Source organism: Gallus gallus, chromosome 10, assembly GCF_016699485.2.
Source record: "Gallus gallus isolate bGalGal1 chromosome 10, bGalGal1.mat.broiler.GRCg7b, whole genome shotgun sequence".
In the NCBI taxonomy this organism is placed as follows: Eukaryota; Metazoa; Chordata; class Aves; order Galliformes; family Phasianidae; genus Gallus; species Gallus gallus.
This window is the reverse complement of record NC_052541.1, coordinates 13,138,272-13,161,414: the sequence shown is the minus strand read 5'-3', so window position 1 is coordinate 13,161,414 and position 23,143 is coordinate 13,138,272. Positions and strand designations below refer to the sequence as shown.

The 23,143-nt window shown below is 56.4% G+C and overlaps 1 protein-coding gene, 1 long non-coding RNA gene and 3 other non-coding genes across 6 annotated transcripts; 4 read left to right on the top strand and 1 right to left on the bottom strand.

Moving 5' to 3' along the window:
* Positions 1–6,166: 6,166 nt before the first annotated feature.
* On the top strand, positions 6,167–9,739 carry LOC121113489. The gene is made up of 2 exons (XR_005862852.1): positions 6,167–7,498; positions 8,468–9,739. It is a non-coding gene; the product is annotated as an uncharacterized LOC121113489 (long non-coding RNA).
* Positions 9,740–13,226: 3,487 nt separating this feature from the next.
* On the top strand, positions 13,227–13,325 carry MIR7-2 (microRNA 7-2). Its single transcript, NR_031450.2, has one exon. It is a non-coding gene; the product is annotated as a microRNA 7-2 (primary transcript).
* On the bottom strand, positions 13,231–13,321 carry MIR3529 (microRNA 3529). The gene has a single exon (NR_035341.2). It is a non-coding gene; the product is annotated as a microRNA 3529 (primary transcript).
* A 70-nt stretch (positions 13,326–13,395) lies between the features above and the next one.
* MIR1720 (microRNA 1720) lies at positions 13,396–13,460 on the top strand. The gene has a single exon (NR_035216.2). It is a non-coding gene; the product is annotated as a microRNA 1720 (primary transcript).
* Positions 13,461–14,028: 568 nt separating this feature from the next.
* Positions 14,029–16,590, top strand: AEN (apoptosis enhancing nuclease). Of its 2 annotated transcripts, none has more exons than XM_413869.7 (4): positions 14,029–14,089; positions 14,381–14,988; positions 15,405–15,605; positions 15,927–16,590. In XM_413869.7, exons 2-4 carry the CDS (start codon positions 14,383–14,385, stop codon positions 16,125–16,127), a joined length of 1,008 nt encoding a protein of 335 aa, XP_413869.4. In that variant the 5' UTR covers positions 14,029–14,089; positions 14,381–14,382; the 3' UTR covers positions 16,128–16,590. The 2 variants fall into 2 exon arrangements, with proteins under 2 accessions (XP_413869.4, XP_004943908.2); XM_004943851.4 differs by having other exon boundaries at positions 14,029–14,093.
* The last annotated feature ends 6,553 nt before the right edge of the window (positions 16,591–23,143 follow it).

Genomic DNA, 23,143 nt, shown 5'->3' with positions numbered 1-23,143 from the left:
GCGCTCCTGAGCTAATAACTCCATTGCCGTGGCCAGCCCGGGTTGTGGCTCAGGGCAGCAGACCTTTGTGGGAACAGTTTTGTTTTCGTCCATCTGCGGGGGTTTGCTGATGGGATTTAAGAAATCTCTGCAAGGCTGGAGGCTGGAGGGCTGGGAGTAGGGAGCTCGGTGGGTTCAGATGGGATGGAATCGGCTGGAATTGGGCTGGTTGCTCTGCTTTTAGGAAGGGGGTCTGTCCGTCCTCTGGCTGCAGGTGGCTTCAAGGCGGGCAGGGGGAAGGCTTTGGTGGGAAGCATGCAGAGAAAGCGGGTGAGAAGCCTGCACGAGGCTTTGCTCTGAGCCGTCCCATTTGCCGCTGAGGAAGGTGATAGTGCCGTTCCCAGCACAGCCCAATGGATCTCAGGCACAAATCATGCAGTTCTGCTCCCAGCTGCACATCGTCTGTCCTTTCTGATGGCTGTCAGCATCAGCTCCCCTATGCAAGCCATCCTGTCCCACCCCCAAACCTCAAACGTGCCTATGTCCTCATCACAGCTCCCTCGGGATGAGCCCCAGTGCCGCGCAGGTTATTTCCCATCCATCCCCATAGCTAGCATGGGGGCTTAAAAAACAATAAGCAGAGCTCATTTGGGATGTTTTGGGTGGTTTACTGAAGCAAGGAGCCTTCTGCTGCTGTGCACCAAGTGCTGTGGGATGAGTGGGGCTGAGCACTGAAGGAGGAAAGGAAGGATGCACTGCTCCTGCCCTGCATCACCCCACAGCCCCGGCCGTCCCCTCACACAGAGGCTCTCAGGGAAAGAAAACCCCCTCCGGGTCCTTCACATCGCTGTCCCCTCTCATGGCTCCATCCACGCTGCGCTGATGGAGGAGAGAAAAACAAACCTTCCCCGGGCTTTGCAGAGAACAAGGTTGGTGCAGGTAGCCCTGCTCGAGGCTGTGCCCTCTCCTAAGGTGCTCCTTCCAAATGCGCACAGCTGAAGGCACCCACATGCGGTAGGAGCGGCGCTGGGTGCTTTGGGAACCGCAGGGAAATCCCTTCTGGAGGTGTTGCTCTGTGGATTGGATCCGGGGGGTTCTTCCAGGACAAACCTCCAGTGGTGTTTTCCTTACCCTCGGAAAGGAACGGCCTCTGTGGGGCTTTCCCTGGGGCAAAGCATCCCGTGTGCCCCAAGGAGCAGCAAGCTTCGGCTGGGGACGCAGCTGGGGTGAGGATGCAGCCAAGGAGTCCGCCCTGAGATGAGGACTCCCACTGCAACGTCTCTCATTTTTTTCCGAGAAAGAAAATAAGATCGAACTCAGTATCTAATTCTGCCCCGGGCCTGGGGAGAGAATTCATTCATGTTTACAGATTCTCATGGGCATTCAGGCACCCATTTTTATAAAACGGGACGGAGAGGTCCCCATCAGAGCCCCCCCGGCTCCCGTTTCGACCCTTTCCAGAGCCACGCAGGGCCGGGCTAGCAGGATGCTGCTGGGACCACCGCCTGGCATCGGTCCCCCCCCAGCCCGCCCCCAGCGCCCGATCACCGCCCTCAGCCCCTTCCCAAACTCTCCCGACCTTTACGCAACGCGGAGCCCGTGCAGGACCCCGGGCGAGGAGCGCCCTGTGCCACCCGTGGGTGACAGCCCCGTCCCCGCTGTGCCACCCGTGGGTGACGGCCCCTCCCGCTGATGCGCAGTGACATTTGCAATCTGTTGCCATGGGCGCTCGGGGACTTTTGCTGTGGAGGGGGATCGCGCTTCTCCCCCCCTTCCTCCTCCTCTCCATCCCTCCCTCCCGATGACGTCATGGATGACCACGGTGGTGACAGGGCCACCTGTGGGCTGGTGAGGGGTTTAAAGAGACAGTCTGCAGCTGCAACAGGAGCCCTGGCTATTGTCTGCGCACCTGGGAGTGGGGGGACCTGCAGCCCCCTGACCACCCATCCATCCACCCATCCACCCATCCCTCCATCCACCCATCCCTCCATCCACCCATTCATCGATCCCATCCTACCGCATCCCATCCACCCATCCCATCCCGCTGCATCCCACCTGTCCCCGCATCCCGTACTGCTCCCGCGGTACCGGGGCTTTCCAAGCCGGTCCGTGCCCATGCCAGTGCCGACCTCCCACCACCGCAGCGGATCCCCCAAGGTAAGGCTGCGCTCCGTGGCCCCACAGTCCCTCCTGCCTCTCTGCATCCACTCCCTTCAGCCCCGGCTCTGACAAAGGGATCGCTCCGTGCCACCAAGGGGAGGTTGTGGGGACACCCGGCGCCGGGCACCTGCTGCGATCCAGACCTGGGGATGCTGTGCTGCCTCTGGGGAGGGAATGGGGATGATTCCAGAAGACGTGGCAACCCCTGGGACAACGGGTTCCCACTGTGGGGGGCAGAGCCCTGCTGGCACCGAGCGCTGGGATGCTGCTGCTTTGGGCAGCACTGGGCTCAACAGGATCCCATCACCTCCACTCCGACTTTCCCAGAGCACCATTGAATTCATCTCCCATCCCCTCGTCTAGGCACCCATCTTCCTTGTATGCCAGCCTCGTGTGGGAACTGGGTGTCTCCAGCGTGGCATCTCCTCATCCCCAGTACATCCCATTCGATGCCATGTACCCGGAGAGGGTGCTGCTGGGTGGTGCTGGGTGCTGCAGGAGCCACGGTGTGTGGCAAAGGAGCAGGGAGAGAGGGGCTGCCCATCACCTGGGGGCAAGGACCAGCCCCCAGTGTCTGTCCCACTGTCCTCCCAGCCCCAACAGGGTGAGCAGCAGGTAAGTGCCATCATTCTGGCTGCAGATTTTGGTGTCACTTGGATGTGCAGGCAGGGAATGGGGTAGGAAAAGGGTCTGGGAGCAGCTCAGAATGGAGATGTGTGCATGGAGATCGGCGTGTCTACTCCCAGGGAGAGGAAGGGTTCATCCTTTCCCACAGGATGTAACCCAGTGGGGGCCATGCAGATGGTCCTGCTCCTCAGCAGCTCCCATCGAGGGCTTGTGCAGGTCCCCACATCCCAAGTCCACGGGGGCTGCGTTGGACCCCACCACCAAAGAGGCAGCAGCCTCGTAATGGGAACAAGGCATCCCAAGACCACGAGATTCTGCAGTTTGGTCTTGAGAAACAGGGCCAAATCCATTGTCCAGCCAAGGACGAGCCCAGCAGAGAGAAGCTGGCTCCCTGCGTCCTGGGATACAGAAAAGCGATGGTAGAAGATAGTGAGAGCTTGGGCTGGGCCTGGGTTTGGAGTGGAAGAGACAATACCAATCGTTGGGTAGATAGAAACTGAGCAGCAACCCCAAGGCAAGGCACCATGGTGTTTGCACATCTGGCCATCCCACAGCGGGGTGCACAGCTGCACCGTGCAGGGAAGGGCAAGACCCCTGGGGAACCCCCATGCATAAGAGGAAGGGGGTGGCACGATGGAGCAGCCCATGCCCGCCCTTCCAGTGTACCGTACAGCACGGAGGGGGCACTGGCCTGCCTGGCTGATCACCCTATGGCGCTGGGGTGCCTGAGGGAGACTCGGGATCATGCGTGGGGCATGTGCTGTGTGGACATAATCTGAACTGTGCAGCAGGCTGGAGTTGAGCTGAAAAGAACCGTGGTCAGCCTAGATGGATATACGGAGCAAGAAGGGGAAACGCAACACAACAGGCAGGGAAAGTGGTGGAGCGCAGGCTGGCCAGGATTGCTGCTATCTGCAAGAGCCCATTCCAAGTGCAACCCAAAGAGAATTTGTGTCTGTGTGTGAGCACACCCAAATACACATCCGTACACACGTGCTGTACCCAAATACGTGGCAGCACTCAGCACATCCACGCGTCAGCCACTTCCATCCCACCACCTCCTCCTGCAGACACCACTCCTGCGGAGGGACCCCAGAGTGTGGGTGGCCGATAGTGATGTTGTTGCATGGTCTCATCTCTTAACCCACGTTTTTATGGCACGCATTGTGCCAGCTGATGCTAAACCTGCAGAGATGGCGATGGCAGTGATGACTGTCCCTCACATCTCAGCCCCCCACAGCAGGTGTGTAGCCTATTAACCCCACTAATGATATTGTTTTCTCTCGTCAGGCCTCCCCACGCTCCCTGGGAGAGGGTGGTATGGAGCTCGCTCATTGCTGGGCTGCTCTCCTTCTCCAGGGCTGTTACTCTGTGCCCAAGGCAGGGGTTGAGGCTGCCCGCCCAAAGAGCAGGACACGGTGCGGAACAGCAGCTGTGGCACAGAACATCTCCCATTGCATGGCCAACGCCATCTCCAGACACAATATCTCATGTCGGGAGCAGCTCCTGCACCCAAACCACCAGGGATAGGGCTGACCCTGATGTAGATCCTTCAGTTCAGACCCTTAGGACGTTTTCCCGGTGGGATGCTCCAAAGGCAATCCAAACGCACGTAGCCCCCTCCCAGCCAAAACATGCTTGTCTCTAATAGCGATGCTGATTTGGATGCACCAGATCTTGTCCCTGCTCTCTTCTCCTCCCCACCTAGCACAAGGGACTGGGCTAAACCTGGGGACTTCGGGGATGCCACGGAGCATCCCCCACCTCCTCCCCAGCCCCAGGCCATCTGCCCACACTCATCCATGTTAAACAAACGCCGGAGTCTATTATCGAGCCCTGCCTCCCCCTTCCCCCCCAGACAGATGGAGGCTGAGTGCACCCGGAGCCCCGGCCCGCAGCATTCATGTGTGTGAATGAGAAAATTGAATTATTTATGGCCATGCGAATAAGGCTGGCGGCTGCGGAGGCCGAGCGGAAAGGACTCCATTACGCGGCGAGTACCTGTTGCTATGGAGCTGGGGCTTCTTCTCCTCCAGCACTGCCTGCATCCCTGCCTTGTCCCCATCCCTGCCTTGTCCCCATCCCTGCTCCTGTCCCCGGGGTTGTCCCCATGGATGATGGTTGGAGCGTGTGTGACCAGCTGTGTGCATCGTGTCCACGGAGTCATCCCGCATCACCCCACGTTTCAGAGCACGATGCCCGGGGTGATGTAGGTGTGATGCTGGGGGATGACACGATGCTGGCAGTGGTCCCCCAGGTGCCATGGGCTGCAGCACACGTTGAAATCACTGGGGAGGGTCGGGATGGACAAAAACATCTCATGGCTGCGTCTGGGCAGAGGGGTGACTCTCAGAGAGGGCTGTGCAAAACTCCCCTTAAATCTCCCTTCCTGGGGGCAAAGGCAGCTGTGGGCTGAGCTCCTCTGATTCCCTCCGTGCCCATTTCAGTGGGAAGAAAAGCAGCTTTGCACGAGCACCCTCTGAAAGCCGCCTGCATTGCAGCCGCTTCTTGGGGATGCCGAATCCTGCAGCGATGCTGAGAGTTGTGCTGGGGTATCCCCGCTCCTGCTTGCTTCCCAAATCCTCCTCGGCCAAACATCAACACCCTATGGACCTCAGTGCCTCCCTGGGGCCAGGCCAGGCTCTGGGGATAGGATGGTGTTGAAACGGTGGTCCCCGCTCCGTGCAGAGACTCCCTCCCCCTCCCAGCTCTGCGAGGCTCTGCAGGGCTAAGAATAGACTCCAGCTCCGCTCCTGGGGCTGAGTGGGCTCTGCCGGGCTCAGAGGAATAAAAAGCAGGGAAACGCTTATTTTAGTCGCTGCAGTCAGCAGCTGTGACTCTGCTATACACAGGGAGCAGCTCTGTACCGTGTTTACCCAACCGCTGCTGGGAGACACCCTAGTGGAGCACGCACCCTACCCTGGGCCAAATGGATGGCCAAAATCCCGGCCAGCTCCCAGCCTTCCCTTGCAATGCTCCTTCCCTTTGTGTCCCCTTCCATCCTCCTTCTTCCTTCCTTCTCCCATGCTCAGGGGGTGTTTTTCCCCATCTCCTAACGTTCAGCTCCTGCAGCGGTTGGTGGAACCCCGCGGAGATGTTTAGAACTTGTGTAGGACATGCCCATGGCACCCGAGACAGATGGATGGCCATGCATCCAAGCGAGGGACACAGCTAGGATGCTCCAGTGTGGGGCTGGGGGCAGCTCCCACTGCAGGAGAGCAGCCACGGGTCTGCCTCGCACCCATCACCCGAGGGAAAAGCAAGAGAAAGCTAATTGTTACCATGGCTACACCAAGTGGCCTTTCTGCGGGAGCCACATCATTGCTGCTGTCACAAGGTTAAGGCGGTGGGGAGCGGTGGCGGTGGGGAACGGGGAGGGGGCTGTGGGGGGAGATGTGTTTTCTTTGGAAAAACCATGGCAACAGCTATTTCTAAGGGAACAGCTGTGCACAGCGGGGCCACGGGGAAGGGGCTGGGGTGTCTCTGTGCCAGCCGTGCTCTGCAGGCAGCGGTGATGGGACCAGTGGTGTTGAGGCTGGAAGGTGGCTAGGGGCCATGGGGAGAGGGAAACCACTGCTTACCCAGAGCAAATACGGCAGGGAACCAGAGCAAATACAGCAGGGAACCAGAGCAAATACACCAGGGAAAAGCCCTGCTGCAGCCCGAGGGCTGTCAATGAACGGCGTGAAGTTTGCACAACCGCAATGCAAATATTGGTGGAGATTGTAGGCATGAAGTCAACGCCAGAGCCGGTGTGGCTTGGGCTGCTACAATGGTCTTGTGCAGCTGGTGCAGCCTCTCGTGATGGGAGCTGCTGGTGATGGGACCTGATGTGCGGAGGACAAACAGGTCCTTTGGGAGCCCTAATGCAGCTATAAGGGTCACAGGGAAGTCCCGTAGAGCACTGGGTGAGGAAGGAGCTCAAGCCCATGGGATGCACAGGGTGCTGGGCACGAGATGAAGTTGTCTGAGGAACCTGCACCCAGCTTTGCCCTTGCTGTGCAACAGCCAAGTGGATCCAGCGAGAAGATGGTATCAGCTGCAACCTTCATCCTGGCTCCTATCGCAACACAGAGCTGGAAATTATCTCTCTTTGCAAGACAGGCTCTTAATTAAGACCATTTCCCTGAAGGAAGCCAAGATGGAGAGCTTCACTTCTCGATATTCCAGTGCTTTCTGGCATTCGTTTCCACACCAATTAGGGCGTAAATTAGTCTGCCGGAGTGCGACTCAGTTGCTGCACTCAGGGGAGGCTCTTCAGCACCCGTGCCATCTTTTTCAGGAACTCAGTTCACAGGCACAGGCACTGTGGCCACACTGGGGACAAGGTAGGGGCAAGCATGGCCCTCGGGTTATCCTGGTCTGCAGCTGGTGAAAACAGCCCCGTGCCCAGGGATTGGGGTCTCTGTGGGGTCTCCATGAGCTGCAGGCACCTCTCCTCAGCTGGAGGACTATTGCAACCCTACAGACTGTGGGATCGTAGCAACGAGACCAAGCACTGGGACCAAAGAAGCAGCTGGAGAATCAGCAATAGGGATCACAGTGGCAACAGAAAGAGAGGGAGGAAGAGTAGGCACCATGCCACCTCAACCCTTCTGCAGAGCTGTACCCTTCAGAACGACTGACAGGAAAAGGCATCTCCAGTGACCTCCTCTTGTGATAAACACATCCAAGCCACGATGCTGTCAGAGAAGCAGGGCTCTCGGTACAACCACAGCTGCTCATTTTTGGGGTTGGTTCATGAGCATTCATACAGCCTTTTCCAGGTTTACACCTCAGTCCTGGCCATTCAACAAAGCTCTCTTTGTGAGGAGGGCATTGAGGATGAGATGTTTTGCTTTGCACCCCGAGCTTCTTCCTATCCCACAGGCATGGCCACCCCTCAGCAGATGGGACAAGAAGCCCTTCTTGTCACTCCTGCTCTTCCCCTTCCCTCCTGCCCAACCAAGCAGCACGAGAAACCCTGTGAGGAGCTGCCTGCTCCAGGAGCGTGCCCTCCTACCCCCCATTAGTCAGTGGTTGTCTTAAGCACTGAAGCATTTGTAGCCTTATTCTTCCTAATCCTGCCTAATGTAGCTGTGGCTGTCCTCATTAGCCACATAATTGTCGAGCAAACACAAAACAGGCCCTGACACAGTCGAAGGAAATTGGTTTAAAAATACAAACCAGCATTCTCAGATGTTTTCATAGGGGGCCCTTTTATTTATTTGCATTCACACAGCGTTGTGTGGAACGATTAAGGAAAAAAAAAAAAAAGACTTTTCCTCCATATATATATATATATATATATTTTTTTTTTTTGCTATTTGTTTTTTAAGATTGTCTTACAACGAGGTGAGTTTGAAACACCAGGGGGGAAATCCTCCTTGGTCACCACGCTGGTGGAGGACGAGTGCATCTCCTGCTGTTCTCCCCTGCCACACAAAGGGGTTTCCAAGCACAGAAGATGGCATCGCCCATCCATGCAAACACACATCACTCAGAGGTGTTGTTGCCCAGGGAGAGGTTTTGCCATTCCCATCTCCCAGCGATAGAGCCCATGAATTTCAAAGGGTCTCCATCCACTTCTGACAGCAGACGACAGGGCTAAGTTAATTGAGGCAGCAGTAAGAAATCTAATTAACCTGCAGTATGTTGTTTAATTTGTGCAAAGTTGTTGTGGTTACTCAGCTATAAACTCCATTCCTGGTTCTAATGACAGCGACTCGCGTGGCAGCAGCAGAGCATCCTGGTGGTGGGCAGTCACCTCGTGCTCACCCTTGAAGGTGCCCTCAATTAAGCGCGGAGCGTTCCAGTGGTTGCTTCCATCTGCTTCTTCCATGGCATTTGAGACCCTTTCCTAGCTCCAGCCTTTGGAACAGCCACCTGTGCTGCTTCTACACCTGCTCTGGCATTCAGCACCGTTGCACAGCTTCCAGAAACCAGCCCTCACGAGCTGGTGGTGTCAATCTGTTGATTGCACAGGAGTCCAGGAGATGGGCTCAGGTCGCTGAGTTCCCATCGCAGCTCTTAGGCTGTAATTACGTTCAAGTCTCTCTGCTTCAGTTATTTCTTCTTGCTAATGCTTGGAGCTGCTGTACCGCTCTTTTCTTCAAGGCTGACCTCCACGTAGCTTCCCAGAAGAGAGCCAGGCCTGTTATTTCAACCAATTCACAAACCGTCTCCCAGAGGTTGGTTGCCCATTATAAGACTTTTTGAACAGCGGGAATTCGCAGGGCTGCTGGTGCTGAGCTCTTTGTGTTGGCTGGGGGAGAAGCAGAAGGAAAAGGATGGATGCTGCGTGGTAGCATCGCTCCCCGGATTCACCTTCCCCAAAGACCCCGGACCAGCCAAGAGCTGACCGTAGTGCTGAGCCTCGGCACCTCCATACCCTATAGGACACCCTTCACATTGAAGGACGGAGAAGCTTTTAGCCAGGTCCCAAAAGGCTATCAGCTGAATAAAGAGATGAGGTTTGCCACGAACGGGGTTTAGAAGAAGGTGATCCAGCTCCAGGATCCCCCAATGCTGGGGCTCTGCAGTTCAGTGCACCGAAGTCCTCCACAAGGATGGTTCTCCGAGCACGCTGGGGATACGAAACATAAGTCAGGATGAAATTCCTAGCAAACAGCATCCCCAGCAAGCAGCTGGGTGCACCAGAGTCCCGATATCCAGGGACACAGCAGCACCCTGAGCAGCGCAGTGCAAGCGCCAACAGAGGGAATGCTTTTTTTATTTGAGGAATCCCATTGCATGGATCCTCCTGGAGTTTTAGCACTGAAAACAACGCCGGTTGGTGACATCCAGCCCACACACAGCCAAAATCTGGTAGAGGAAACTCAGGCACTGTCGCTTCGGAGGATGCAGCAAAACCAGGTCAGGGTGCTCCGAAGGGTGAGGAAGAGCCTTCCAGGAGGAAGAGGAGCTCAGTTTGGGTTTTCCTTCCCATTTACTTATTTATTTATTTCTAAAGTATTAAAAAGTGGCAGTGCTAGCGAAGGGTAATTATCCCTCTGTTCCAGCTGAAATACAATTAAGGCAGCTCTCAACGAGCCCCCGGGATATTGTGGTTTACTAATTAACAAGCGGATATGCTGTGGCCCCTGTCATGGCAATTACAGCATGAGACAGGCTTCAGGAGCTCTAATTACACGTCAGCCCGCAACACACGCTGCAATACAAATTAACGAGGGCCGGGGCTGGTGATGGAGGGAGTTCACCCAGCGAGGGGCTGGGAAGGGGCTGGGGACAGGGATGGGGACAGGGATCTTGGTATGGTCTCCCAACCTGGGGGAGCAAATTGGGATGACGCTGCTGCATGGCGGTGGCACACAGCGATGCGGGAGCCTTGAGAGCGCTTTGCTTTGCTCCTGCAGCCTGATGAGATGAGTGGCATTTTGGATGGCTGCAATGAATAGCAAGTATCGCATTTTCCATCGTCAATTCCCAGACCAATAAAGCTGCTGTTAAGGAAAAGTCATATGGGAAACACCCAACAGGGCTTTGGCTGCTGACAAATAACTCGCATGGCTCCCTGAGCCAAGAGGAATTTTTCTGACAAATTGTTTATCAGGAAAAGTGGTTGAATTCAATGGGTATCTTTGGCCAGCTATGAAAAAGTAATAATAATAATAATCAGGGTTTTTGTTAACCCAATTTGATACGTTCCATTTTAAAGAGAAGTTCCCATTCAGAACATATTAAGACGATCCAATTAAGCAGATACGCGTACCTGGAGAGGACATTTTGTTTCTGACAGAGCAATATGACATTTATCAGGTGCTGCATTTCAGAAAGGGCAGTCCTACAGGAGAGGGATGGAGGACGCAATGGGGATGCTGGGGTGCTCCGGTAGGACCAGTGGTGCAGCATGGGGGACATTGGGATTGTGAGCCACGTCCCCTCTGGGAGCACCTCCTTGCTCATCCATGCACAAAGCATAGGATATTACCATAGAATGTTGCAGGTTGGAAGGGAACCACAAGGATCATTGAGTCCAACTCCTGGTCGTACGTAGGACAACTCAATGAAGAGCACAACGGGGGGGCGTTCACAGCAGATGGGTGACATGCCCAGAGCTGTGGGTGCCCCATCCCTAGAGGTGCTCAAGGCCAGGTCGGATGGGGCACTGGGCAGCCCTAAGCCATTCTGTGATTCTATGATTTCTAGTCAAGGGTTTGGGGCTGGGTGTGCCCAGATGGTCAGGGCGAGCATTTCTGGAGAGGAAGGAGGAGGAGGAGGAGAAGAATGGGTGAGAAAGGGGGAAGCTGACCCTGTGCCCACACCCAGAGCACAGTCACTGGAGGCACTGCAGCCGCAGGGCGATGGCAGGGGAGGGCAGCACCACCTTGTGCCTAAGTCCCAAAATAGATCTCATTAACCATCACAATTAACACTAGACGGGCCCTCTCTCCTCCCCGCCACCCCATCCGGGGCCATACATAAAAATAACAGTTTATTACACAGCAGGCACAGCCCGGCTTATCGCCACAGACAGGAAATTGCTGCGCAGAAACTGCATGTTTCACTTTTAATAAGTTTGGCAATAAAATGTCTCATCAAACGAGGCCATGACAGAGCTATAATGAAGCCTCCGTGCAGCCCCTAATTGCTTACCGCTCTCCTGGGGGCGAGCCAGCAAAGCAGGGTGGGCTGGGTTTGCTTTCCTGCTGCCCCCACGGCCCCATAGCAGCATCACCCCGCGCTCCCCACCCACCGTCCCCATTGCCATAGGATGTCCCCAACCCCAGGGAGAGGGCAGGGAATGGGGACGGCCAGCAGCACGCAGGTGGTTAATAGGAGAAACGGAGAAGCGTTGGGGCTGGGATTGGGAAATGAGACATTTTGGAGTCGCAGCAGGGATGTGCTGGTGCTGGCAGGGGTCCTGGCCAGGCGAGCAGCTTTGTTCATCTCAGCACGACGCTCGGGGACTTCACCTGGAATTGCTGATCCGCATTCATAAACATGATCGCGTTAATTGACCGCCGCTGCCGCCTCCCAGTGCAGGGACTTGGCGTGCGCTCAGCTCCCATCCCAAACATCCCATCCCTACGCCTGCAGCCACCACACGTGGGCAGGGACACGGCTGGGGACGGGGGAGGGCAGAGGACAAACTTGGCCCGCAGCCACCCATGGGCACCCTCCGCAGAGCCCCGCGTTAGATATAAATCACTGAAATCCTCTCAAAGGGACGTAGATCTTTGCAGAAAGCCCCGCAGGCACGGGCAGGGATGGCCAGGGGCAGACACCTTGCCCAAAGAACGACCCAAAGGCTCTTCTTGCAGGGGCAGGAGAGGGGACACAGCAACCCGGTGCTCCGTCTGAGCCCGGGATTGGAGCGGGGCCAGCCTCGTAAATTATTCATCCTGCACATTCACCCTGTTATTCACTCCATGATCCGCCCCGAGTTTTACCGATTCGGTTATTATTTCCAATAGCACAAATGCTGCAGAAACATCCCGGGGCTCCATCGTGCTCTGCACGCACCGCAGCACTGCGACACCCCGAGCAGTGCCAGCAGCACTGTGCCCCACACCACCCTTCTCCAAGGGAGCTCCCCCTGCCATCTCCCTCCCACCCGGCTTCCCATATTCTCCCTCGTATTGGACGGTCCTTTTTGCCCCTTTGCAACTCTTCCTCCCTCTGCGCTGTGGGGTGAGCACAGCCCACTGCTAACCCAGGGTCAGTGGGACCGGAGGAGCACTCACGTGGACCAATTTAAAGCAATTTTGACTCTTCTGACTTTGATGGAGACGAATGGCTGCTGTTCGCCTGCATCCTGACCTGTAAAACCAGAAAAAAAAATAATGCTCTTCTTTTCCCTTCCGAATGCCCTCAGTGTTCTCACCAAGGCTTCTGCGTGAGCACGAGGGTAATTAGGGCAAAGCCCACACATCCTGCAAAGCACAGAGCCTGGGAAGGAGCTGGCTGAGCACAGGCTGCAAAGCTGGATGGTGATATGGGGGGAAGCCAAGGCTGGGCGGCTCCTGTGCACAACAGTGATGCCCCAAGGAGATGCCATCGGCCGCCCCACTGACAGATGCAGGGGGGATCCCCTGGGGTATCAGCTCGTGCATACAGTGCCACGGGGCAAACACAGAGCTGAGAGACCCCAAAGCTCCAAGGAGCCAACCCTGCAATGCAGTTCCACCAAAACTAACAGAGCTGAGCAGAGATCTCTGCAGAAACACCTGCCTGGGCTCCCTACCAAGTTGTGTTGGGACGCTCCAGCTGCCCTCATTAGGGGGAATTAATTAGCTGAGCAGGTGGGACAGAAGAAAGGGAGGCAAAACACGAAGGAATGGGTTTGAGGAAGAGGTTTGCTAGCCGGAAGGAAAGCCATAAAGGTACAAGGGAAAACGAAATGGTGATTTCAATCTCACCTTTCCGACCAGGCAGAAAGGAGGCAGGGCAGAGGGTGAGGGCGCTCCACCTGCATCCCCACACCGGTGGGTGACATCCGCGTGGCGCTCACGGGACGAGGACGGCCGTGGTGCCCTCTGGAAGACTAGTGATTTTGTTGTTGTATGGCTCATCCCACCACAACAAGTCACAGTCTGCCTTAGGGCGCACGGCCCCGCCGGCGCTGCAGGAGGTCTCCCAGCCCCACGGTGAGCAATGCGGTTGGGCTGCTCCCGGATCCCTCTCCACTTCTGATCACCTCGGACGTTGCTTTGGTGACAACCCGGAGCAAAGCAACGAGAGGTTGGTCTGAAACACCACTGCTGCTGCAGCTGGAGCTGCCCCGCCGCTGGGAACTGCCCCCAAGGATGGGCACCCCACATCACTGCCCCTCAGCTCTGATTGCGTCCCCAGCAGCAGCTCCCTGCACTACAGCCCTACGGGCAGGGTACCTATAGCCAAACAGAAGCACAGAACGGTTGGGTTGGAAGGGACCTTCAAGCCACGTCCCAACTCCCTGCCATGCACTGCTTGGCACCACCAGACCCGGCTGCCAGGGCCCCACCCAGCACAGCCCTGTGCACTTTCAGGGATGGGGCACCCACAGCTCCTATGCAGACACCCGTTCCAGTGCCCGCATTACCCTCAGAATCAAGAACTTGTGTTTAAGCTGGAACACCCCACAGCTGGCACATGCTATAGGCAGAGCACCCTACAACCTGGACCATCCTACAACCACAGCACGCACGCTGAACCCCCCGCGCCATATCAGCGGTAGTCCCGCCCCTCCGCGGTGACGCACCAACCCCGCCTCCCGTATGCAAATCACCCCTCAGGCACAGCCAATGGGAAAGCAGAGGAGGCGTGGCCACGTCAGAACTTGCCCGGGCATGTGAATGCGGCGGCTTCCGGGCCGGACACGTGGGAGCTGTGCCGGCCTGCGGTGGGTAAGGGGGTCTGGGCCGGGTAGTGGGGGGGGGTAGAGGGGGGTATGGGCCCGGGGTTGGGGGATGGGGCAGGTAATGGTCTGGGATTGGGTAAAGGGGGTTGGGGGTGGGTAATGGGGATGGTAGGGGCCCGGCAATATGCAGATAGGACCTTGGAGGGGTGTGCTGTGATAGGGGGGTGGGAGGGACGGTGAGGCTGGAAACGGGATAGGCGGTCAGAGAGTATATTTAGGGAGGAGGCCCTGTGCCGGGGGTTCGGGGCACTCACTGCCCTGTGCTTCCCGCAGACATGTCTCCAGGAAAAGGCCAAATGACCCCGCTGTTGCTCCCCAAAGCCTCTGCGCCCACCCCAAAGCGCACCCACGGTCCCGCCGGGCCCCCCAGCCCCAGGATGACGCCGCAGGGTCCTGGCAGCAAGAAGAAGAGCCGCAGGCACCAGCGCTTCATGGAGCGGCGGGCGCTGCTGGAGCGGAGGGGGCTGCTGAGACCCCGCCGTCGGTTGGGCACTCAGGGACCCCCGGGTGGGCTCAGCAGTGTGACACCACGCGGCTGGAAGGTCTCCAAGCTGGGGCTCTCCGTGTCCCCATCCGCCTCCCCGAACGGCATCGTGGGCCGCTGCTGCGGGACGTCTGTGGGTAACGCCGTGACGGGGGTCCAGCTTTGCCCGCCACGTCCCAACAAGTACGTGGCCATTGACTGCGAGATGGTGGGCACGGGCCCGCGGGGCAGGCAGAGCGAGCTGGCACGCTGCTCCATCGTCAGCTATGACGGGGACGTCATCTATGACAAATACGTCCTGCCCCTGCTGCCCGTCGTGGACTTCCGCACCCGCTGGAGCGGCATCACCAAACGGCACATGGAGAGCGCCATCCCATTCCGGGCCGCCCAGGAGGAGGTGAGGTCCCGGCACTGCGAGGGTTAAGGGCTGACGTTTGGGTCGGCCTCGCGCAGTAAGTCTGGTGTGTGATTGCATGGGATGGTTAAGGTTGGAAGCGGAGATCACCCAGTCCAACCCCAGCCCACCCCCCCCCCCCCCCATGCCCACTGACCACATCCCTCAGTGCCGCAGCTCCGGGTGTCTTCAACACCTCCAGGGACGGTGACTCCACCACGTCCCTGAGCTGCCAGTGCCACTGCATCGTCGCTCTGTGAGAAGAACAGAAGCTCAGTAATGGGGCTCACTCGTTGCTTCTCACTCTTTAGAAACCAAACAAAGTAGACCTGAAGGAACCGCGCTGAATGCAGAAGCGGTTTATTCTATACAGCGCATCGTTTGCTGCGCTGCCCATCTAACCCCTCTGACTCTTCCAGATCCTGAAGATCCTGAAGGACAGGATCGTGGTTGGGCACGCCATCCACAACGACTTCCAGGCCCTGAAGTACTTCCACCCCAAGGAGAAGACGCGGGACACCAGCCGTATCCCACTGCTCAACCAGAGGGCCGGGCTGCCCCCTGGGGCCAATGCCTCGCTTAAGAGCCTGGCCAGACACCTGCTGCAGAAGAAGATCCAGGTGAACCCCACGGACCACGGGGGGAGGTGGGGAGGTCCCGGTTTGTACAAGCTTATGGGGCCAGCCTGGTCCTGGGTCGGTGTGGGGAGGCAGAGACAGTAGCATGGATCCCTTGGTGAAGAGATAGGCTCACCTCCTAGATCTTCCAGTGTTGCATCCAAACCCTCAGCTCTTGTTCTTAAGACGAGCCAAAAATTAGACTTGATGAGCCTTATGATCCCTTCTAACACGGGATATTCTATGATCACGTTTTATTCTATGATTCTAAGTGCCGTGGGTGATCTTTGCCGGCCCCTAACAGTGCTTCTCCCCTTCATTCAGGTGGGCTGCAAAGGGCATTCATCGGTGGAGGATGCGCGGACTGCCATGGAGCTGTACAGACTGGTGGAGGTGCCGTGGGAGGCAGAGCTGGCTCGCAGCCAACCCCCCCGACCCCCCAGCCCCACAGACCCCATCACCGACAGCCACCAGTACATGGATGACCAGTACTGGCCCCAGGACCTGATGGTGGGCACCCTGTGACCGGGGACAGCTCTCTGTCCGTGGTGTTGGGGACATCCCTGTGCCTTCACCTCTGAGGTGTGGAGGGACACGTGGGGTCCTGGTGCCACCCTGGACGAACACAGCGGTGGAGTGGGGCTCTTAAGGCACCTCCGATGCCCTCCGAGGGAATGCCCTGCCTGGTGTCACCATGCTGCTCGTGGTGGGAGAGCTGAGGCGAATGGTTTCTCTGCAGGTTCTGCGGTCCATGATGCACATCGTGGCCCTGCAGCAGCAGTTCAGAGCTGCTGTGCTGCTGCCTGGTTGCTGCAGAGCATCTGGGGCTGGTGTGTTCCAGCACCGTTTTCCTCCCTGTATTCTTTGCACAGTGAAGCCTGGAATGGAAGTCCAGGTCTAATCAGTTTCTGCATCCCATGGACAACAGCTCAGAATGCACTTTGTCATTATTTGTCCAATTCTGGATTAAAAAATGATTATTGCAAAAGCCTTCTGTGTGTGCTGGTGTGATCCAGTGCTGGCTTCCAGCACTTCCAACTCACCTGGCATCAGAAAATGTCTCTTTGGTGGCCTGAGGGTGGCTGGGATAAATAAGTCCTGGCGCTGGGTGGTTCCGTGGGGACGGTCCCCTCTGCTCCAAGACTCCTGCAGGGACATCTGCGATGGGTGGCAGGGAGGGGCAGCAGATGGGCTCAGCCAGGGCTGGGAAGTCCAGCTGTTTCTGGGTCCTGTCTGGTGGCACCAGGGTGGAGGGCTGGGTGTTCATCAGCTGTGACTCACCCTGCACAGCAGTCGGGCACAGGGAACAGACAGGAGCAATAAAGCACAATCAGAAGAACATTTCTAAAGCCTCAACCAATGTCTGAATGCAGCGGTGCAGCCCTTGCGCAAGCATTGCTTCTGCGCTGCGATTCCCAGCTCTTGGAGAAGGTGGGACGCAAACTGGGGGGTCGGGGTGGGTTTCCATTGGCTTAGAAGGGCTGAAAACGTCATGTTGTGCTGGGAAGCCCACCAGTCCCCAAGGCACAGCTGCAGCGATGGGGAGGAGAATCCCTGCAGGTCCTTTGGGAAAGCTCCAGGAGAGCGATCCAGACGAGAAAGCAAAGCCTGGGGTAGACGATAGGATAGAGCTGCCGACATCGGGTTTGCTCAGGGTAACATGAATGGCAATATTCCCTCTTTTTTTCCGCCCAGTGAACCGATCAGGACTTAATCAGGGCTGTCACAGATGTTTGTGAATATTCACCTACGTGTCAGGGTGTGTGCTGTGCTGAGCTGTGCTGTGCCACCACCGGTGGTGCTGAGCATCCTTGGGCAGGCAGAGCAGAGCAGAGCAGAGCAGAGCAGGAGCCAACTCCGGGCAGCTCCTCGGTGATGTTACATTTCGTGACAGTTGGAGACGGGGTAGAGAAGCCGTGTGTTGTCTCGACGACCCTGAATAATGATTAACACGAGCCCACGAATCCGGCAATGGGAACTGGGGGCTTTTTTATCAGAGGAAAAACATTGTCAAATGAGTTCTTTCAGGCAGCTGCAGGAGCAGGTAACTGATAAGCTCGTCATTGGAGTGGGGCTGAGCCAATGGGAGCCGATGGCGACGGCTTTTTCTTCTGTCTAGCAACAGCTTCTCCCCGAGCAGCAGACAACAATTGGAGCTGCTGTTATCGGCCCTTCCCCGCCATCCAGCTGAATGGTGCTCCTCGTGAGGGACCCTCCAAAATCCAGTCTGGGGTGGGCTGTCCCATTTCCTGCACGGTTTTGGTTGGGGGCTTTGCAGCCCTTTGAAGCTGGGGCACCTCTGCCTTGCGTTGGCTGTGCGGCTGGAGATGCCGGAGGCTGAACTTTGGGCTCTGCTCCTTCTGCATGGCCACGGGATGCCCATAGGGTGGGTGTTGGTACACAGCAACACTTTGAGCAGGAGGCCTTCAGGGGTTCATCTCTCACTCCATACAGCAAGTCACAGTCCCCAGCGTGGTCATGGTCCCCAAGCATGGTCATGCACTGAGCGATGCAGGTACAACCCCTGTCCAGGGGCTGTTTGTGCTGGGGCTGCTTTGCTGTGGGGACGCAGAGATGATCTGCCTCATTTGCAGCCATTCATTGGAAACTAAGCTGGTTTGCAGAAGGTGGGGAACCATCCTGCCTGCACCCCGACCCCCGGCATCACCCTTCTCTCCACCCGCAGTGGGAATTACAGGGCAGAACGCTTGCCACCTGCTCTAAATTAACATCTCCAGAGCCCTATTAACCTACCTGGCCGGAAGAGGCAAATAGGTGCCATCCAGCAATGAATAGGCACATCTGCGGGTCGCTTAGCACTGAGCTGCGGGAGGGGTGCGCGGGTGCCGATTGGCTGCAAAATCCCTTCCCTGCCAATGCAGGGACAAGTGTGGCCTAGCAACAGCTGTTCCCTGATGAAAAACAAGCCACTTCAGCTCGGCGACTCGCTGCACAGGAAAGGAGACGGCTCTGCTCCCTGCGCCCCATCTCAGCGGGCAGCCAGCGCCCCGATCCTGCAACCCTGATCCCACACACTGGAGCTGTGGGGTGCATGGGGTGGGTACAGCACACACAGTGCTAGGCAGAACCCCCCCCCCCCTCTAGTGTCAGGGCTCCTAGCAGTGCAGTGGGCTCCCAGCGAGGCCCCATTGGCAATGGGTACAGCTCTGAATGAGGCGCAGTGATCTCTCCGCTGGTAGTAGATGATGGGAGCTTTAAGCTCTGCACCATCCTTGTGGCGTTTCAGCCTGCTGTTCCCCGTCCCCACTCACCTTGTGTGCAGATGTTAGAGTGCTGAGGGTGGGTTTTTGTCAATTTTGTCAATTTTCTGAGTCAAAAGCAGTGGTTGGAGCTGCTTGGAGGTCATGGCCATCCTCATGGGAAGTGCAGAGAGCGTCAGAAGCACTCCTCTCTGGGATCCCAAACAAAACAACTCATGCATGAGCCACCATACATCTGTTTCTTTCTCCAAACTAGATAATAGCAAAATGCTGTCATCTTCCCAAGGCCATCCAGCACAGGGCAGAGCAGCAAGCGTTTGGAGGGCAGCAAGACCCTGTTCTGAGCACGGGTTAACAGTAGCGTGCTGTGTGATGGATGGAGCTCAGCGAAGGTTCCCGTAGGTGCATGATGGGGCCGGGCATCATGGAATCATTAAGGTTGGAAAAAACTGCTGCCATCACCCAGCCCATCCATGCCCTCATCGCCACGGGGTAAGTAAGCTGGAAAATAACCCGGGCTGGAGAGCGAGGAAAGCAAAAATGCGCTTCTGCCCTCTGGGCTGAGCCCCCCGAGGACACCCCCGGCTTTTCTCCACTCCTGCCCGTCGCCGGTGCGCGCAGTGCCGGCGTTCACTAGGTGGTGCCCTCGGGCTGACGATGTCCCAGCCGGGCCCCCGCGTGGGGCAGCGCCGTGGGGATGGGTTTGGGGAAGGTCACGAGCTTAAAAACTCCCAACCTTAAAAAGCCCAGGTCCCTCTACTGGGGATGCTGTTGGTGGTTAAATGATACGCGGCCCTGGAAGGACACGGGTCTGTCACACATCTGGTCCAGGGCGCATCCTTCCCCACCGCCTCTCACCCTCAGGAGCACCAACACTCCATGACTTCAGGCCAGCAAATAAAAGCCCGTGGTTATCCTATAAGTACAGTGTCAGGAAGAACCGACCGTCCTGTCGTCTATCTTTGTGTCATCTCACAGCATCCTCTTGTAAAGGATGATAAAGGGTTGCGTTTGCAGCGTGCGCTGCCTTCGGCATGAATGTGCTCTCCATGTTGGGCTGTAGCTCAGGAGGGAAAGCTCAGAGCAGGAAAACGAGGCTCTCTACCCGCCTGCTTGTGCACTGAGCACCTGATCAGCTGTAGGTATCCCCGTTCGGTGCAGGGGAGGTGGACCAGATGGCATTTACGGGTCCCTTCCAGGAGATGAGGCCCGTGCACTTCTCCTTCTGCTGCAGGGAGAGCCCCGCACGACAGCTTTGAGATGGCAGATCTGAGGCACCGAAAGCACCTGTGGGATTAAGGCGTTGAACCACAGCTTTGAGAGCACCCTCAGCCCCTACGGGATGAACAGCAGCTGTCCCCTTCCTGACACCCACACCCCTTTCAGACTGTGGCTCTTATCCCCACTGCTTTCAAGAGAGAGGCAGAGGAAGCATCGCACAGCGGAGAGCAGGTGAGCACGCACGTCCTGCTGCTGTTCATTAAAAATAACTAATAATCTCATTTTTTTTCCAGCTCGGAGAAAGCGCTGTGTGTAAGTAGATAAGAGGCTTACATACCCAGGAGGCTCAATTAACGTTCTTAGTTCACGTGGCCCCAGGTAGAGGCATTGCTGACCCTGGGCTGCTGCTGCCTGCTGCTGCCAACTGTTTAAGGAATAGCTTTCTTTTAAGTCTTCATAATCAGAGGACTTTTTTTTTTTTTTTTTTAGAGGTGTTTCCAGCACTCCTCACCTCTGCAGCACTTCAGTGTGATTCTCCCTGACTTCACAGGTACTGCTCGTATACCTGCAGCCTAATAAAAACCACTTCTCTTCCCTCCCCTATTACCCAAATCCTTAAACAAAAAGGATTTTTCTTTCTCGGTGTCAGGTGGAGGCTTGAGCTGGGAATGTGTTTGCTAAGGGATGCTGATGTTCTTGAGATATTTGGGCATAGCCATGGCTGTGAGCTGTGCTACGGAGGTGTTGATGGTATTGGTACAGTGCTGGCATGGAGAGCTGTAGGCACTCGGAGGTGCACCTGGGGCACGGCAGGATGCTCAGGGGAGCTGACCCTATTCACGGACGTTCTGGAATACATACAGAAGCACACAGTGCTGGTCTGAACACCGCGTGCCATCCCAGGGCGAGGTGCTCGCTGTCCCCGTGTGCAGGACGCGCTGTGCTCCCAGATTCATCCTGCCTGTCTGCTCTGAACTGCTATGAACCCACAGCACATCCCTTCCCCTCCTGCCCCGTTCCTCTCTGCCAGCTTTCCTCTGGGGTTGCACGGTGTCTGCAAAGGACAATGCGAGCCAAGCTCTGCTGGCTGTTAAGATGGGGAAGACTTCAACAGCATCTGCACTAAATGGATGAGAAAGGACGAAGTGCTCTCTCTGCTCCTGAAAGGGCCATTTAATTCACTTGCGCCCTCTCCCCCCTCCCCTGGACCTCCCTGGCATGCAGGACACAGGGACTTTTATTACACCGCTGCAAACCTGGAAGGGGACTGATCAGTTCTTTGCCTGTTCCACCCCTTGCAGAGCGCAGTCTCCTGTGTTGAGCCACCAAGCTTACGTGCCTGCTGCCATGCACACACTGCTGTGGCACGAGGACAGCTCCAGCGGTCCCCAGAGTGAGATGTACAGCTTTGCAATGGGAAGGGGTGCTCTTGGTAGTTGTTTTAGAGGGACCTTGCAGAAGCCCTGGACCAGGCTCTGAGCACCTGATCAGCTGTAACTGTCCCTGTTAATTGCAGGGGACTTGGATTAGATGGCCTATAACGGCCCCTTCCAGCTCAAACAATTCTATGGTTCTGTGATTCTAAGCCCTGATAGGGCAACAAGGATGCTGTAGGATGGGGCCAGGCTTGGTCTCTCCTCCCTTCTGTTCCCTCTCTGTTTCCACACTGGGCTCTCAGCTTGCCTCCCCTCAGCCCTGTGCACTGAGTGCCTTCTGCAGGACACAGCTGCTCATCAAAATAGCAGAAATTCCAGGAATAGCTGAAATTCATTTAGCTTGCTTCTGCTGGGGATGCTGCAATCTGCCTCACAGTGGATTTGTCCCACAAACCTCCTCGCCTTGAGTTTTCCAAGGCAATGCAGCCCAGCTGGGCTGATATATGGAGTGCAGTGGTGGGAGTAAGTTTGCCTCAGCTGCTGCTCTATGGGGCTTTTCTCGGTGCAGCAGCCCCAGAGGCAGCAGCAGCACAAACAGCACTGCTATGGCACTGAGAGCATGGCAGCACTCGCAGCTCTGCAGCGGTGATTTACCAGCTGTAAATCAGAGGGGCTGAATCTTCCCCCAGAGCAGCCAGCTGCAGAACTTGCTGCTTTACAGACAAATGGCAAGGGAAATGCTAAGCTGCTAGGGTGGGGCTGTCTCCAGTTTGCCGACCTGTTGCCATGCAAGTGCAACATCTGGATTTTCTTTTGTTGCTCTGACACTGCTTTTCCAGCAGACAGATGCCCAGCATTCTGCCTTCCTCCAAAACCCCACCTTTCCCAGCACCAATTCCCTGGCAGCCTCACTTCCCTACTGTGAGCAGTGAGATGTCAGCTGTGCTGCCTGGCTCTGGCCATTCGCCTTCTTTACCCCAAGAAGGTGAATCTGAGCACCATAACAAGAGCAATAGGCAATTCAAAATTGGAAGTAATCCCTGCTCTGGCTAGCTGGAGTGTGCTGCTTTGGGTCAGACCAGCCCAGTGAGGTCAGCTGTCTTCTACGAGCTCCATGCCATGGGCTCACCCAAAGGGTCTGCCATGGGCACTGCAAAGAGGGCTTTTTCCAAGCTCAACGAGCTCTTGGGGTAGATTCCGTCAATAAATAAGGGCAGAACTTCAGAGCTGAGCCTGGCTCACCTGGATATGAGGTACGTTGGTGGATAACTTTCCTTCACTCAGTAGGGACAGGGAGAAACCTGTTGGCCAAGAGGTTGCTGAAGACATTTGCCTCTTCCCCTTGTCCACTGGTTGAAAAGAAAACAGAGCCTTCTGTGAAGTGTGCTTACTTGAAGCGAGTTACTTGAACTCCTCTGCTCCCTAGGTGTGGGACTGGAGGACGTCTGTGGTGTCGGGGTAGCACTGCTTTCTCTGATGGGACACGGGTCAAATTTCTGGCTGAATCTCTCACTCCAACACCCTCTCCAGTATTTGCTTAAAAATCACTCTTTCCGTGTCCATTCTGCCAGTAATTTCTCTTACTGGAATCTCTTCTCGTTCAAGTGCTGTCAAAAGAAGAAAAATTGCCCAAATAATCCTATTCCCTGGTGTTATCACATACTGGCTGCTCCATCCAGGATGTGCCCGCAGTAAAGCAGAGGCAGAGCTGCCAATAATAATC